The sequence below is a fragment of the Syngnathoides biaculeatus genome, chromosome 2 (assembly GCF_019802595.1).
Source record: "Syngnathoides biaculeatus isolate LvHL_M chromosome 2, ASM1980259v1, whole genome shotgun sequence".
Taxonomy (NCBI): Eukaryota; Metazoa; Chordata; class Actinopteri; order Syngnathiformes; family Syngnathidae; genus Syngnathoides; species Syngnathoides biaculeatus.
The window spans coordinates 43,346,469-43,360,846 of NC_084641.1; the positions used below are offsets into that span (position 1 = coordinate 43,346,469).

The 14,378-nt window shown below is 43.7% G+C and overlaps 1 protein-coding gene across 20 annotated transcripts in view; it reads left to right on the plus strand.

Annotated features, from left to right (window-relative positions):
• lama5 (laminin, alpha 5) overlaps positions 1–14,378 on the plus strand; it is a 377,096-nt gene that overhangs the window by 238,939 nt on the left and 123,779 nt on the right. For 16 of the 20 annotated variants that reach the window (XR_009793010.1, XR_009793011.1, XR_009793012.1 and 13 more), the window contains 3 exons: positions 1,240–1,423; positions 1,501–1,641; positions 4,465–4,631. Coding sequence is in view for 17 of the 20 variants with exons in the window: in XM_061806903.1 (XP_061662887.1) it covers positions 1,240–1,423; positions 1,501–1,641; positions 4,465–4,631 (492 nt within the window). In the remaining 3 variants the exon portion in view is untranslated. The remainder of the gene's footprint in view (positions 1–1,239; positions 1,424–1,500; positions 1,642–4,464; positions 4,632–14,378) is intronic. The other 4 variants (XM_061806847.1, XM_061806833.1, XM_061806840.1 and 1 more) reach the window with 1 other exon arrangement.

A 14,378-nucleotide genomic window follows, 5' to 3' on the forward strand; every position in this document is an offset into this window, starting at 1 on the left:
ATAAATTACAACAGTACATGTGTCTAGTTAAACAATAACAATAAAATATTTTTATTGCAGTACAGAAAGTCACAAACAAAGCAAACGCGTGATGTCTTTTCGTGTAGCAACGAATGTCTGCGGCGCATTGTTGTGACGTCACTTCCGGTACACAGCTGTCACATCACTTCCATTCGGCTGGTGTGGCGCCCCTTCCTCGACAAGAGGAACTTTTTCTCGCAAGGAGAACGTGGGATGTATCTCTCTCAGCATCTCCAGTCTGTTTTTGCCAGATCACCACAAATCCTCTTTTTTAGTTTCTTAGGGCGGTCCGAAACATAACAAACACAGCAAACGTGATAAATAAAGCAACCGTGAGTCAATATAAGCATATTAAGCATAGCAAAAGAGCATTCAAATCAAAATAAGAAAATATGAGTTAAGTTCATGTACAATTAAGTCATTTAATCCAACACTCTGTACAAGGAGATATCGCCATCAACATGATTGCTCAACTTGACAGCTCGTCCCATGTCGCACGGTTTTGAAATTTTTCAAACCAACCTTTGCTTGCCGAAATGTTGCATGCTTTATTGCAGCTTCAGGTTGATGTTTCCCACATCATTCTTTATGTGGCGCGCCACTGATTCATTCACACCATAATGGCCCCACAAAAGCGTAACTTCTGCGGTCTTTGGTCATATCCGAAAGTTTTACTTTTTCGCCAATCGTCATCACGTTCCTCTTCCTCAGACACCGAGCTTTTTTTCTGCAATCCACGAAATCCATTGCAGCCCAACCTGCACGCCGCTGTCCACAAAGCAAACATAGCTCTCTTAGAACAATCCTTTTATTTTGCATCTTTCTCTTCAGCTTGGGTGCTTCAGACAGATCTTTAAGATGAGCGCTTCGTAGGCATTTTGAATGAGACAGGTTGTCCCGTACACACTAATAGTGTTCAAAATGACGGCGAGGAGGGAGGGAGAGGGAGAGGGAGAGAGAGAGAGTTGTTGGGTGGAGCTTTGATGATGCAGCCAATCAGCTCCAAAAAGTCAAGCTGGCTTTTTTTTTTTTTTTTTTTTTTTGTGAGTTCTTAAAATTATATAGTATGTACTGTAAGAAGACCTGGCTTTGTTGGGGGACAGGGGGGTGAAAAAAAGCACGATGCACTGAATCTCCAATAGATGAACCGCGAAGTCGAGTATTTCCACGTTCATTTTGTTGACTCCAAATTCCCACATCAATTTTTTTGTCTCTCAGGACGGCTTCTTTGGTTTTGAGTCATGTGCTGGGTGTCGTCCATGCGACTGTGGTGCCTCGGCACCGCTGGTGGAGCCTTGTGACTCTCAGAGCGGGCAGTGCAAGTGCCAGCCCGGAGTCAACGGCCCCAACTGTCGCCAATGTTCTCCTGGATACTGGAACTATGGAGCTGGCGGATGCAAGAGTAAGCGAGCATGAACTAAAGTTGGTATGTGACTTAACAGCAAAATTAATGAAGCTATGTCTTGTTTGTGGGGTCAGAGTGTGACTGTAAGGGCGGACCCTGCGACCCACGGACTGGAGAGTGCCGCTGCCGGGACGGCATGATTGGAAAACAGTGTGATGCTTGTTCGGATGAATACAACATTCCTGTTGTGCATGGTTACAACCTGCACTGCGAAGGTGATAATGTACACACACGTGCACGTTTGAGGGACTGTCAAGTACATAATTCGACACAACTGAAATGCTGTAAAATTGACGTCTGAAACAATTTAACATTTACTCCTGAAATGCTCTCACACGCGCACGCACACACACACACACACACTTCTGAAACCAACTCACGAACACAAACTTGAAGTGCTTCTCACACACTGAAATGCTCTCGCAGGCAAACACTCTTCTTCAGACTTGAAGTGCTTCTCATACCCTACTGAAATGTGGTCACAGGCAAACGTAACTGGACAATTATTCACTTCCGGTACTCTGAAATGCTCACATTGTCACGACCCATCGGAACGAGAGTAGGACCCAAATGCAGGACTCGGAAGATGCAAGGTAGTTCAAGGAGACACGTTTATTATATGCAAAGGTAGGGGATCGAGCAGGCAGTCCGGTGCAGCAGCGGTTGTTGGGACGTCGGGCGAAGAGAGCAGGTGAGCGGATAGGCAGGAGTCGGTACACAGGAGAACAATCAAAGCAGGCAGAAGTAACGAAGGAGTCAGGCTTACAAGGTTGGTCGGAGAGCGGACGAAGGTCGGTACACACAGGTTCACACAGGGATACTGGAGCACACGAACGGGACATGAAGATCAACGAACTGGCGCCGGCCAGTTGTCATTGCGGTCATATAAATCCACACCATAATCAGGCTGCATGAAGCGCAGGTGTGCACCTTCCAATCAGCGCACCTGCATGGACACCCGCACAGCTCGTGCTGGAGCGCCCGGATCATGACACACATAATCAAACACTTTCATAAACGGTTGAAGCACTTCCCACACACAACCAAAATGGTCTCACAAGCAAATGTAACTGAAAAAGTATTTGTTCACACGCAACAAAACGCTCTCGCATAGACTACTAAAATGCTCTCACACTCAATGGAAACATCCATCCAGCCATCTTCTACCACTTGTACGGGTTGGGTCGTTGGGGCAGTAGCTTTAGCAAGGATGCCCAGGCTTCCCTTTCCCCAGCCACTCCATCCGGCTCTTCCGAAGGGATCCCGAGGCGTTCCCAGGCCAGCCGAGAGACATAGTCTCTCCATTGTGTCCTGGGTCATCCCTGGGGCCAATTTCCGGTGGGACATGCCCAGAACACCTCACCAGGGAGGAGTCCGGTAGGCATCCATATTAGATGCCCCACCCGGCTCATCTGGCTCCTCTCAATGCGGAGGAGCACTGGCTCCACACTGACCCCCTCCCAGAAACCGAACTTCTCACCCTATCTTTAAGGGGTGCCCGGACATTCTGCAGAAGAAACTCATTTTGACCTTTTGTATCTTAGGTCTTGTTCTCTCGGTTGTGACCCACAGCTTGTGTGTGTGCTTGTATGTGCTAGTAGGAAAGTAGATTGACTGGTAAATTGAGAGCTTCGCCTTTCGACTTAGCTCACACGTTACCACAATGGCCTGAAAAAAAGGCTGCATCACTGCAGACGCTACACCAATCCACCGATCCCCCGCTCTTTTCTTCCCTCACTTGAGAACAAGACCCAAAGATACTTGAACTCCTCAACATGGGACAGGATCTCATTCCTGAGCCGAGGAAAGCATGCTGCCCTTTTCTGACTGAGGACCATAGTCTCAGATTTGGAGGTGCTGATTCTCATCCCAGCCGCTTGACACTCTGCTGCGAACTAATCCAGAAAGCGTTGGAGATCACTGGTGGATGAAGCCAAAAGAACCACATCATCCGCAAAGAGCAGAGATGCAATACAGTGGCCACAAACCTGTCCCCGTCTATGCCTCGGCTGCGCCTAGAGAGTCTGTTCATAAAAGTTATGAACAAAATTGGTGAATTAAAATATGTTTGGACCGGCATTTTCCCTCACCATCTCTTTACCCGAGTGTCCAAGACATCGGCCGTAATTCCCGATGGCACGACCACAAAGTTGATCATCAAACTGCGTCCTAAAGTATCCTGGTGCCAAGTGCACATATGGATACCCTTATGGCTGAACACGGTGTTCGGTCTTCCCACTCACCCCTTCCAGGTCTCACTGTCATTGCCTACATGAGCACTGAATTCCCCCGGTAGAATGATGGAGTGCCCAGAGGGAGTGCTCTCCAGCTGTTACTTTTTCGGGGTGTGCCCGACCGAGCCCCATGGGTGCAGCCCCGCCGACCAGGCGCTCGCCTTCGATCTGCACCTCCAAGCCAAGCTCCAGAGGGAGGCCCCGGTGGACTGCGTCCTGCCAAGGGAAACCTGCATCCATTTCCGTATTCTATCACGGGGGTGTTTTGGCCATGCTTTGTTTGGTCATTCACAGAGAATCTGTTTACCATGGCTGACTCGACCAGGGGCATGAAGCCCCAGAAAACTGAGCTCCTAGGATAATCGGGACACACAAACACCTCCACCATGATAAGGTGATGGCTTTAGTAGGGATCAACTGAAACATTTGTCCTTCAAATGCATTTCTGAAGTGCTTCCAAATGATACTAATACTACTGATAGAACACTGAGACACATACTGTTGAAAGACTCTCAGAATCTACTGAAATCCTCTCATCGTCAATAATGAAACACTCTCAACCTGATGAATGGACGTAATTAACAGGGCGATGTAGTTGAACACATTATATTTGACCACCCACAAGTCCTTTGAATCTTACTAAAATGTTATTAAAACTGTCACAGCCTTTCACACATAAAATTAAAATTCTCAAATTCTCCTAACCTCTGTAGTGAAGAGAGGTAATCCTGAAATGCTCTGCTGCCATATGAAAAAACACAATCATGCACACACATGTAATATGAGTGTGTATTACCATGGCAGCATGTGAGAGCTGCGTCATTGTTCTGCTGGAGGATCTGCACGAGAACGACTTTGACTTACTTGCTGTCCATCTTCTCAACCTCAACGCCAGCGCAATGGCCTGGATGCAGCTGGGCAAGCTCAACGTATCTATGAATGATATCCCCGTGAGTTTCACACACACGCATGTACGTACACACGCAGGCACACATACTCACATTTGCACATACAGATTTTTTTCTCGATTAAGTGGATTGAGGAGGTGTTGTGTTGCTGCATTTAGCAATGTGCCAATTGCTGTTAAAGAGGGAGTATGACTGCGACTTAAAATTTATACATGACGATTCAAGTTGAGAATTGAGAATCGATTGGAACTGGTACTAACAACTAACGGTTCCCACTTTTGTTGCCTAAAGTCTGCCAACTTTGAAGAAAAATGCCAAAAACTAACAAAGAAACAGCAAAAGCAACTAAGAAGAATGCACATGAAGACATGCTTAGGCCAACACCAGCAATGAACAAAATTAATTTATGTTAAAATAAATGACCAGTTAACTCATTGCTACACTTGAATTAAGAGAACAATGTAGCCTCGTTAAACGAGGGCGTTATGTTTAAAAAATACCCACGTTAAGTGAAGTCCACGTCAGGCAAAATGATTGTTTTCAAATTTTTCGTTCATTGTATATATATATTTTTTTATTACATGATATATTTTTTCATTTTCAGGATTTTTTTTGTACAGGTTGTTTTTTTTTATTTACAGTATTCTTTCATTTACAGTATTTTTTTTTTACAACAGGGTTCGGGAACCTTTTCAACTGAGAGACCCATAAAGGTCAAATATTTTAAAATGTAATTTCAAAAGAGCCATACAGTATTTTGAAAACTAAGTACAGGTGTATTTGCGCATTTATGTAAGACCAACACTTTTAGAGTACAATAAGTTTCGTTATTTTAAATAACATTGTTACGCTGTTGCTAACCAATGATGACAAAAGTACTTATTATCATTAAAGTGACTTCTGGTGCTGCATGGTTTTGATGATGTCTTTATAGTCTGTTTCATAGGTCGTTAGATTAAGCTTCATGCAGGCGTTGAGACTTCCATTCGTTAATCTTGAAGATAATTCAATTTGATTTGTCATCATGCTGGTACAATGGTGAACAGTTCTTGCTGACAAAGGCATATCTTTGTTCGTTTGATTATCTTGTCTTTATGTGAAGTCGGCAAAATGTATATTGGCAACGTCTGATAGAAATGCTTTGGGATACTCCCCATATGTTAATTTAGACACACAACAGAACCCTCCCTCTCCACAAAGGCTGTCCATTCTTGTTGAAAACTTTGGTACTCCTCATATTTTTTTCTTTGAGCGACCATTGTCAAAAGCTTTCCCGTATTTAGTTGTTCCAACGCAATCTGTGTTCGACCCTTCTGCGCCTGTGGACATCGACTGCCACACAAAACTACAGCAAACCCACTAGGACAAACCTTCTCTTGTGTCATTTGCGTTGCCTGCACGACAGAAATAAAATGTACAGTATGTCGTTATGAGGGCTTCACGACCCATATGCAACCACCTAAAGAGCCAGGTATGACTCACAAGCCATAGGTTCCCAACCCCTGGTTTACAGCATGTTTTTTTTCATTTATTATTTTTTAAGGCTGTTAAACCCCTAACCACACACTTTATATAATTTTCTCAGATAGGCATTAACAATTTTCCACATTTCTCTCATTCAAATACTCAAAGTTCAAACCTCCATAGATTTAAACAAAAATGTACAGTCCTGTATTCTACAATGAAACCAAATCTTAAAACATGTTTGAAGCCAACATATTTGCTTGAAAAATCACTATATTAATGTCCCTCCATCCTTTTTCTTTTCGCCTGGGAGGTCTCCCATGGATGCCATTCCTGGCCAGTGTTTTTCTTCTAATAGTCATGAACACTGATCTGAAAGGAAGACTTTCCCCAAAATTCATATGTACAATAAACCCTCCAATGTGAAGTAATATTATTATTACATATATTTTGGACATTAAATGAAAAAAAAATCGAAAACAAAGAACATTTTTGAAATCCAAGCAAAATCTGGATATGAGCCAGCTTTCACAGCCAGACATGGAAGAAACATCGTTGACCCCGCCCTTGACGTCACCAGTGCTTAGCATTACAGACCATTCGTTCTAGCTAAGCCAAGATGCTGACGTGTTCTGCAACAAAAGTGAGAAAACGCACTCAAATTTGTCCTTCTTTAACCTCCCATTGGGTCAACCTGACAGGATAAATCTGTGGCTGTCACAGTTGAGGCTCGTTCATCAGCCTGGGAAATTTGCATGCATCGAATCATTACTTGTTATTAGCTGCTTAGTTTAGCCTCTCGTGCTGGTACTGTATAAGCAACAACATACTTTATGAGGCCTCACGGTGGCGCAGCTGTTCAACCCCAGACCTCCGTGTGTGGAGTTTGCATTTTCTCCCCGCGTCTGCATGTGTGTAACCTGCCTCCTGCCTGTTGACAGCTGGAATAGGCTTCAGCACTCCTGCGACCATTGTGTGGCTAAGAAAATGGATGGATGTATGTGTGTAAGCACACAACACTTCCCGGTTACTATTTACGGCGATGCGCACATGAAATCGCCCCCAATACCGATCACAAGAGGCTCGCTGCTTCAAAAGTAGAACTTGGGGTAAAAAAAAGTCTGGCCACGCCTGCTGTGTTTTCTCTATTCTATACATCTAAACAAACTCCTCAGACAACATCAAACAAACCTCCGCGGTCCATATATTGGGACTGTTACTCTATTCTTCGTCGTCAGCGCCATGCCTCTCTGCAACACGCCAAGTTCTGCCTGTGTGTATTCAGGCTAAAACGTTTGAACATTGTACATTCTTATTTTTGTTTTGTTTGCTCAATGGCGGGAGTAGTAATAACACAGAGCATCGACTCGCTGTTATACTTACTTCATTGGCTCTTTGCACACAACACTTCTCGGTTCCTATTAATAGCGATGCGCACATGCAACCCGCACCCCTGCTGCCGGTTGATCACGAGAGGCTGGCTGCTTGAAAAGTAGAACTTGGGGTAAAAAAAACAACCCACGGCCACGCCTGCTGTATATTCTCTACATCTAAAACAACTCATCAGAAAACCATCAAACAAATCTCCACGGTCTATATAATGGAATTATTGTTTCTCATTAGTGCCATGCCCCCTCTCCATCATGTCAAGTTCCGCCTGTGTCTTTAGAGTTCGTGCACGTGATGGCACCATTTTCATGGCGCCATACTGCCGGTCATAAAGAGGTGCTCGACAGTGTGGGGGACATTGAACCATAGCATAATATTCACAATGCCCGACACTTGTTGTTTTTGGTTGTTACAACAGAAAAGGTCATTCTATAGAATACCAGCTGAAAAGACCAGAAAAGTTTGATGGATTTCGGCAATTAAATGTGATGTATGGTGCCCAACCAAATACACATGACTGTGTAGCGATCACTTCATTTAAGGTAGGAATTATTCTTCTCAATCTCAAATTCCCAAGAAGTATTTATAATGCCAAGTTGGCTCATTTGAGAACAATGTGTATAAAAAAAAAAAGACAGGGAGTCGTCCCCAACGTACACAGAAGTGTGTTGTGGTAAAATTGTTCTTAACTAAAGTGTTATGATGGGAATGTAAATGCTATAATCGGATTCTTTTAACAGGCCATGTAACTTCAATGGGTGACACGTTTGATGTTACTCATCATGGTAAAAAGGACCGCTCTTGGGCTTAGTGTGTTTGCTTAGACACATAAAAAATTAGAGGGAACATTGCCCACCAGGAACCTTAATACCGACACAAAACAGCAGTCTTGATGACTTTCAAAACAAACACAACATTCCGGACGATCTAGCAAAATCACCGGGCTCGCCATGGATTTTTGTCAAGCCAACGAAGTGGCGCAGGTGGAGGAGGGAGAGGAAGCAAGAGCAGGGCTATCCGCCCACCTCATCTGGCTAAAGAATAACCCGTACAGACCACATCTTTCCAGCCTGTACCCCAGGCATGTCAGATACATCGCCAACAAAATTGATGAGCTGGAATTAAAACTCGCACTGTGCTCGTGATTCCTGCATTGTCATAATAACGGCGAGATGGCTTCATCTGAACATTCCTGGTGCTAGTGTTAACCTAGCAGGGTACACCCGCTGGAATTGCACTGACAACCCAGGCAAAAGCTGAGGTGAGCGGCTCTGTGTGTATGTGCATGACTGGTGCAACAACAGCGCGGTTATTGAGAGACACTGTTCACTCTATATTTTGTACACGTTTGTTAAATGCCAACCCTTTTCCATCCTGAGGGAGCGAACTGCAGCCATCATCACGGCTGTTTATATTCCGCGGATGCTAACGTCAAAGCTGCGCTCTCTCTATGGACTGTTTTCATCGACGTCACACATCTTCTGGTTTTGAAAACGGTCGCCATTTTGGATGGGTGAATTTGAGTAAATAAACCGTAACTCAGCAGAAATCAGTTCAGAAAGGCGTATGAATGGGTGTGCACTCCCATGTTATTGGTTGCTCAAACGAAAGTGGGCTTTGTAAAGTGTCTTTCTTTCGACTGCCTGCTGTGATTAAGAACCAGTGCGAGAAAACTGAGCAGTTATCAACCAAACGGCAACAACTATGGCTGTCTCGTATCAGCAGAGTCGATCTAACAGCCAAATCATTCAATTATGTCAGAGTTTGCGCGGAGCATTTTGGAAGGTATTGGATACCTTTTAGAATTTCACACAGACTTAGCAATAACTAAGTTCTTTGAAGGAGATGTATTGTTTAGGGGCAAGGGCCTACGTAATACTCTGTGAATCTCAAAATCTGTATTTTCTGTCAGCCCACGAAAACAACTACAACTGAACTGAATTCCCCAAGTACAAACATAACTTGTACAACGCTAGAAGGTAATAAAGTTAAAGGCCTATAGGTTTTAACTATCACAAATAGAATAAATATACATCATCATTGATTACAATGAAATCCTTACTTTCTATTTAAACTTTAAAGGAAAACCGTCTGCCTTGTTCAAAGAGGATTGCTCAAGTGAGGATTCATGTTGAGGGTGTGATTGATTTGGTGAGCAGTAAATTTGACATCATGAACAAAACAGCCCACACTGATTACCTTATGTCGACAAATGATTCTGTTCCTACACTTGATAAAATAGTTACTGTTTGCTGTACTCTAACCAATATGTGTCAGAGTGTTGTTCCATTTGATTAAAGCTCCTCAGTGCTGTGCTTAGACATGCAATATCTATGTACATATATTTTATTTGGTGGAGTGATTTATAATTATATGTATATTTAGTTTTCATTTTCATCTTGACTTATTTTATCTAATGAGCAATGTCTAGTGATTCTTTTTGTGATATGTTATTAAAATATTTACCGTAATTACTTTTAAAGTTTAACTTTATGTAGGTAATTAGGAATGACTGATACACCTGACCAGTATATGCCCAATAATTTGTCTGACAATTATTCTGGAATAATGTTTATTGACTTTATTTTGGAATTTAGAGTTTGTAGCACTCAACCATACCAGAAACTTTAAAAAATCTCTTTCTGAAGGAGGAGCGACAGTTCGAACACTTAGTGTGCCACATGAGATGAGCTTCTGTTCCATCAATACAAGTGTCCAGCTTTCTCTTTTTTTGTCCTGGCAGATATAAAGTCGATGTCTTTCAGAGTTCCAATACCAGTTTTGATCTGTGGCTGTTTTTTGTTGATGAACCTTCACTGCCGCCTCTATATAGAAGAGAAGTGTGGCAACATGTGAAGACGATTCTCATAGCCTAGCCATGCAGCTGCAGTGTGCTGCAAGTACCTTTCCATCAAAATGGATTTTAATCCAGGGAACAAATGGTGTGTCACACAATCTCGGTGAATGCATGACCTAAGACGAAACAAAAAACACATTCTTCATAAATTCAAACACAATTTAATAAAACACATGTTATTCATGAACAACTACAGGTCTAACTCATTTTATCTTAAATATTTCTGTAAACACATATGAATAAACATGTCAGACAAGGGGGAGGGAGCAGGCATTGTGATTTAATTTATTATAATAAGTTTGGAAAAATTAAAACAATAACCATCACCTTTTTCATTGGTTTAATCAACCTAATTTAACACAAACCGGACTGTAATCACACAAATGAATACTTTCGACAGCATTCACTCAGAAATTAAGCAGCCTCAGCCTACATACAGTATTTAAATCGCATTGTGCGGTACACCAACCTTAGCAGTGTGGAGACACTGGTTCCCTACAATGGATACCGCCACATCACGAACCCAGCCATTGAATTGGTTGTAGGCTTCCAGACATTTGTAATTGTTTTTTGGGCCCATGGTATAAGCGCTATGCTATTCGTTAGCTTCTCTTTGTCTTTAGAACTCTTCCCTACAATGGATAGAATGCCTACTTAGATACTGTTATGCACCCCAAACTACCGGTCAAAATGGCGACGCAGTGCGGCCGAAGCATGTAATGAGCAATTCATGAGAGCAAATTCCCAATATTATTTCTGTTTCCTTTCTGCCCATGGTATCAGAAATATCAACAAAGCGTGTACACAAGGGCCTTACTTACTTTCAACAGGGATGTATTCATAATGACAAGGTTTCCCAAACGGGAACGCCAGTTAAAGTTTCTGCACTGTGTTGGCAATCCATGCAAAAGTTTCTGCAATGTGTTGGCCTTCCATGCAAAAGAATCAACCACCTCATAAACTGTTGGACATCGAATGCGATAAGATTTATGATGACTATTGTTCATGCAAAACATGGTAAGTTTGCATTTTTCCGCTACATAAACATTTTTGATTTGAAATTATATGTACGTTCATAGTGGATAATTAATTTACATAAATTATGGCAGTATGCGTGTCCTCTTTCTGAACATACGTACTGTACATGTAAATGTAGACCCAAAATATTTGTATTCACGTGATGTGTTTAATCATGAGTAAGAATGCTTGAGAGGAGAGCCGAGCTGCGGCTGGAAGCTTTGAGTTTCACCTGGCTCAGGTAGAACTTCCTCCTTTTTCTATAGGTGTTACACCAACTAATTGAATAACTTACCTTGGAACAGACGGCTTTGTGTTGATTTATCTTCAATACGTTCAGTTGGTCATGAGGCCGGCCACAAGACTTAATCCACCGTTTGCATTTATCTAAATTACGCTTTGGGGTGGCAAAGCGCATCATATATCCTCCCAATAATCTCTCTGGATAGCGCTCGTCTCCATTACACGTTCCCCAGCCACATCGAAGCATCCATATTTCCGAATCAGATATAAGCAGGACGATACACTTGCAATTCAGAGGCTTAAAGTAAACACGCACTCTCATTGTTCCTGGGTAAAGGATCACGGCTGTAGGCAGCATTGCCGGAGTTCAGAAAATGACGCTCACTGATTGGTCAAAAGAGAGATGTCAATCATTCTCACATATCCATCCATTCTAATTGCTTTCAAAATACTTTTGCAGAATGTGACCCTTGAGGTAGTCGAGCTTCCATTCTATCTACACATTTCCTTCCGTTCATGCGCTTTCTACATTGGTTTTGCAACACATTTTTCAGACCAGACCTTTCCAGCTCAAACTAGAGAAAATCTCATCCAGTTTCACTGCTTTTTCTTCTATTTGCACAAACTGACAGTCATTGCGTCTTAAAATAAAAGCATTTCTTTTTTTACTTTTATACTTTCATGACGAGGGTAAACATAAGTTGGGTGTCTCGCTTGTCTTCATTCTACTATGCCCGGATCGCTTTGCGGACTCGACACCGATGGTAAGTGGTATATAAAGCTCATGCACCTATGTCACCGAAGTCTCGTGACTGGGCCATATTGACGGTCTAGCAAAGCATTCTTCAATGCTAAGTCGGTTGGAGACGGCACGAAAATATGTCTTATAGCACGACGCCCAGAGTTTTGTCCGATATCGTTAAACATTTTGAAGGTGATAATAAACGAAGGTACATGGAAAAATGAGAGACCGTTGGCATAGAGGAACCATATTTAATGCTGAAGTCGATGTTTTCACCGATAAGAAAGTGGACTGTTCACCCGCTTCGGCTTGTCTTGAAAAACTGGCTCTACACATGTTTCTGGTGAGTAATTCGTTGAGATTTACACGGAAGAGAGTAGTTGTAGAAAAGTCTGGACGCATACAAATACTTTCTTGCTAGATCTGTTCTCAATCAAATAATAAATCCCACATAGTGCCTCGCAGAGCCCTCATAACGACATACTGTAAATGTGATTTCTGTCGTGCGGGCAACGTAAATGAATGAATGAAGGTTTGTCCTAGCTGGGGTGCCGTAGTTTGGTGTTGGCTTGCAACGCAAATGACGCAGAGACATTTGTCCTAGTGGGTTCACCATAGTATAGTGTAGGAGTCGAAGTCCACAGGCACAGAAGGGTCGAACGCCGATCATGTTGGAACAACTAATTATGGAAATTTTTGACATAGGTCGCTCAAAGAAAAAAATATGAGTACCGAAGTTTTCAACAAGAATGGACAGCCTAATGTGGGGAGGGAAGGTTCTGCTGTGTGTCTTAATTAACACATTGTGAGTATCCCAAAGCGTTCATATTAGATGTTGCCAATAAACATTTTGCCAACTTTGCATAAGGACAAGATAATCAAACAAATAAAAGACATGCCTTTGTCGGCAAGAACTGTTCATCATCATACCATCATGATGGCAAATCAAACTGAATTACGTTCACGATTAATGGATGGAAGTCTCAACGCATGTGTGAAGCTTAATCTAACGACGTGTTAACTGTTCTTGCTCTGGTCGCCTGACTGTGGTTGGGAGACATAGGAGAGACGTCTTCTCCGGGGCCGAGGTTGTCTTCCTCGGGGTTAACTCCCTTCTCGCGTTGCAACTCTGAAGCTCAATGGTGGGAGGAGTAATAACACTGAGCATCGACTTGTCATGCCCCTGCCTTCCAGCCCGGGTTGGGTGTGGCCAGCTAATCAGGAGGCGCACACCTGCGCCTCATCACGACTGATTGAACCCGGTATATATAGGACCCGGGGGACGACTGGTCCTTCGCCAGATCATTGCCGCTCATGCCTCGTTCCCACACTTCCGTACTCTTGACGTCTACCTCCCGTGTACCGACCAACGCCTGTCCCCTGACCAACCCTGTAAGCCTGTTCAGTTAGAGGAACTGAGTACCACCCCGGAGTTAAGGACGGTGCCCTCCTGCTATCATGACTTGAAAAAGGTGTTCTCTGAAACGAAAGCGGCAAGGCCCTGCCACCGCATCAGCCGTATGATTGCGCCATCGAGCTTCTTCTTTGTCAAGAAAAAGGACACTACGCTACGGCCCTGCATAAACTACCTGCACCCGTCTCGATCCTGCCAGAAGCGTGCTTCATGTCCGGCTTCACCTGGGCGGTTGAGACTCAGGTGAAGGAGGCCCCCGCCGGTTCTCCACCTGGTCGCCTCTTTGTCGTACCGTCATTGCGGGGGGGACGTCATCAACTTGGCCCACACCAATAAGACGGTCTGCCACCCGGGCATGGCGAAGACGTGCTCTGTGATCGAACAACGGTTCTGGTGGCCCAACCTGAGTCAGGACGTGAGAGAGTTTGTCAACGCCTGCCCAATGTGTGTGGCCAACAAGACATCCCGCCTGCCCTCTGTTGGAAAGTTGCGGCCTCTGTCCATTCCCTCCTGCCCGTGGTCGCATATCACGCTCGACTTCGTCACTGGGTTTACCGCCCTCCCAGGGGAACACGGTGGTACTGTCTAGAGTGGACCGGTTCTCTAAGATTGTCCACTTCGTGCCGGCTCCGAAGATCCTGTCTGCTAAGCAGACAGCCCAGTTGTTGCTGGACAAGGTTGTTC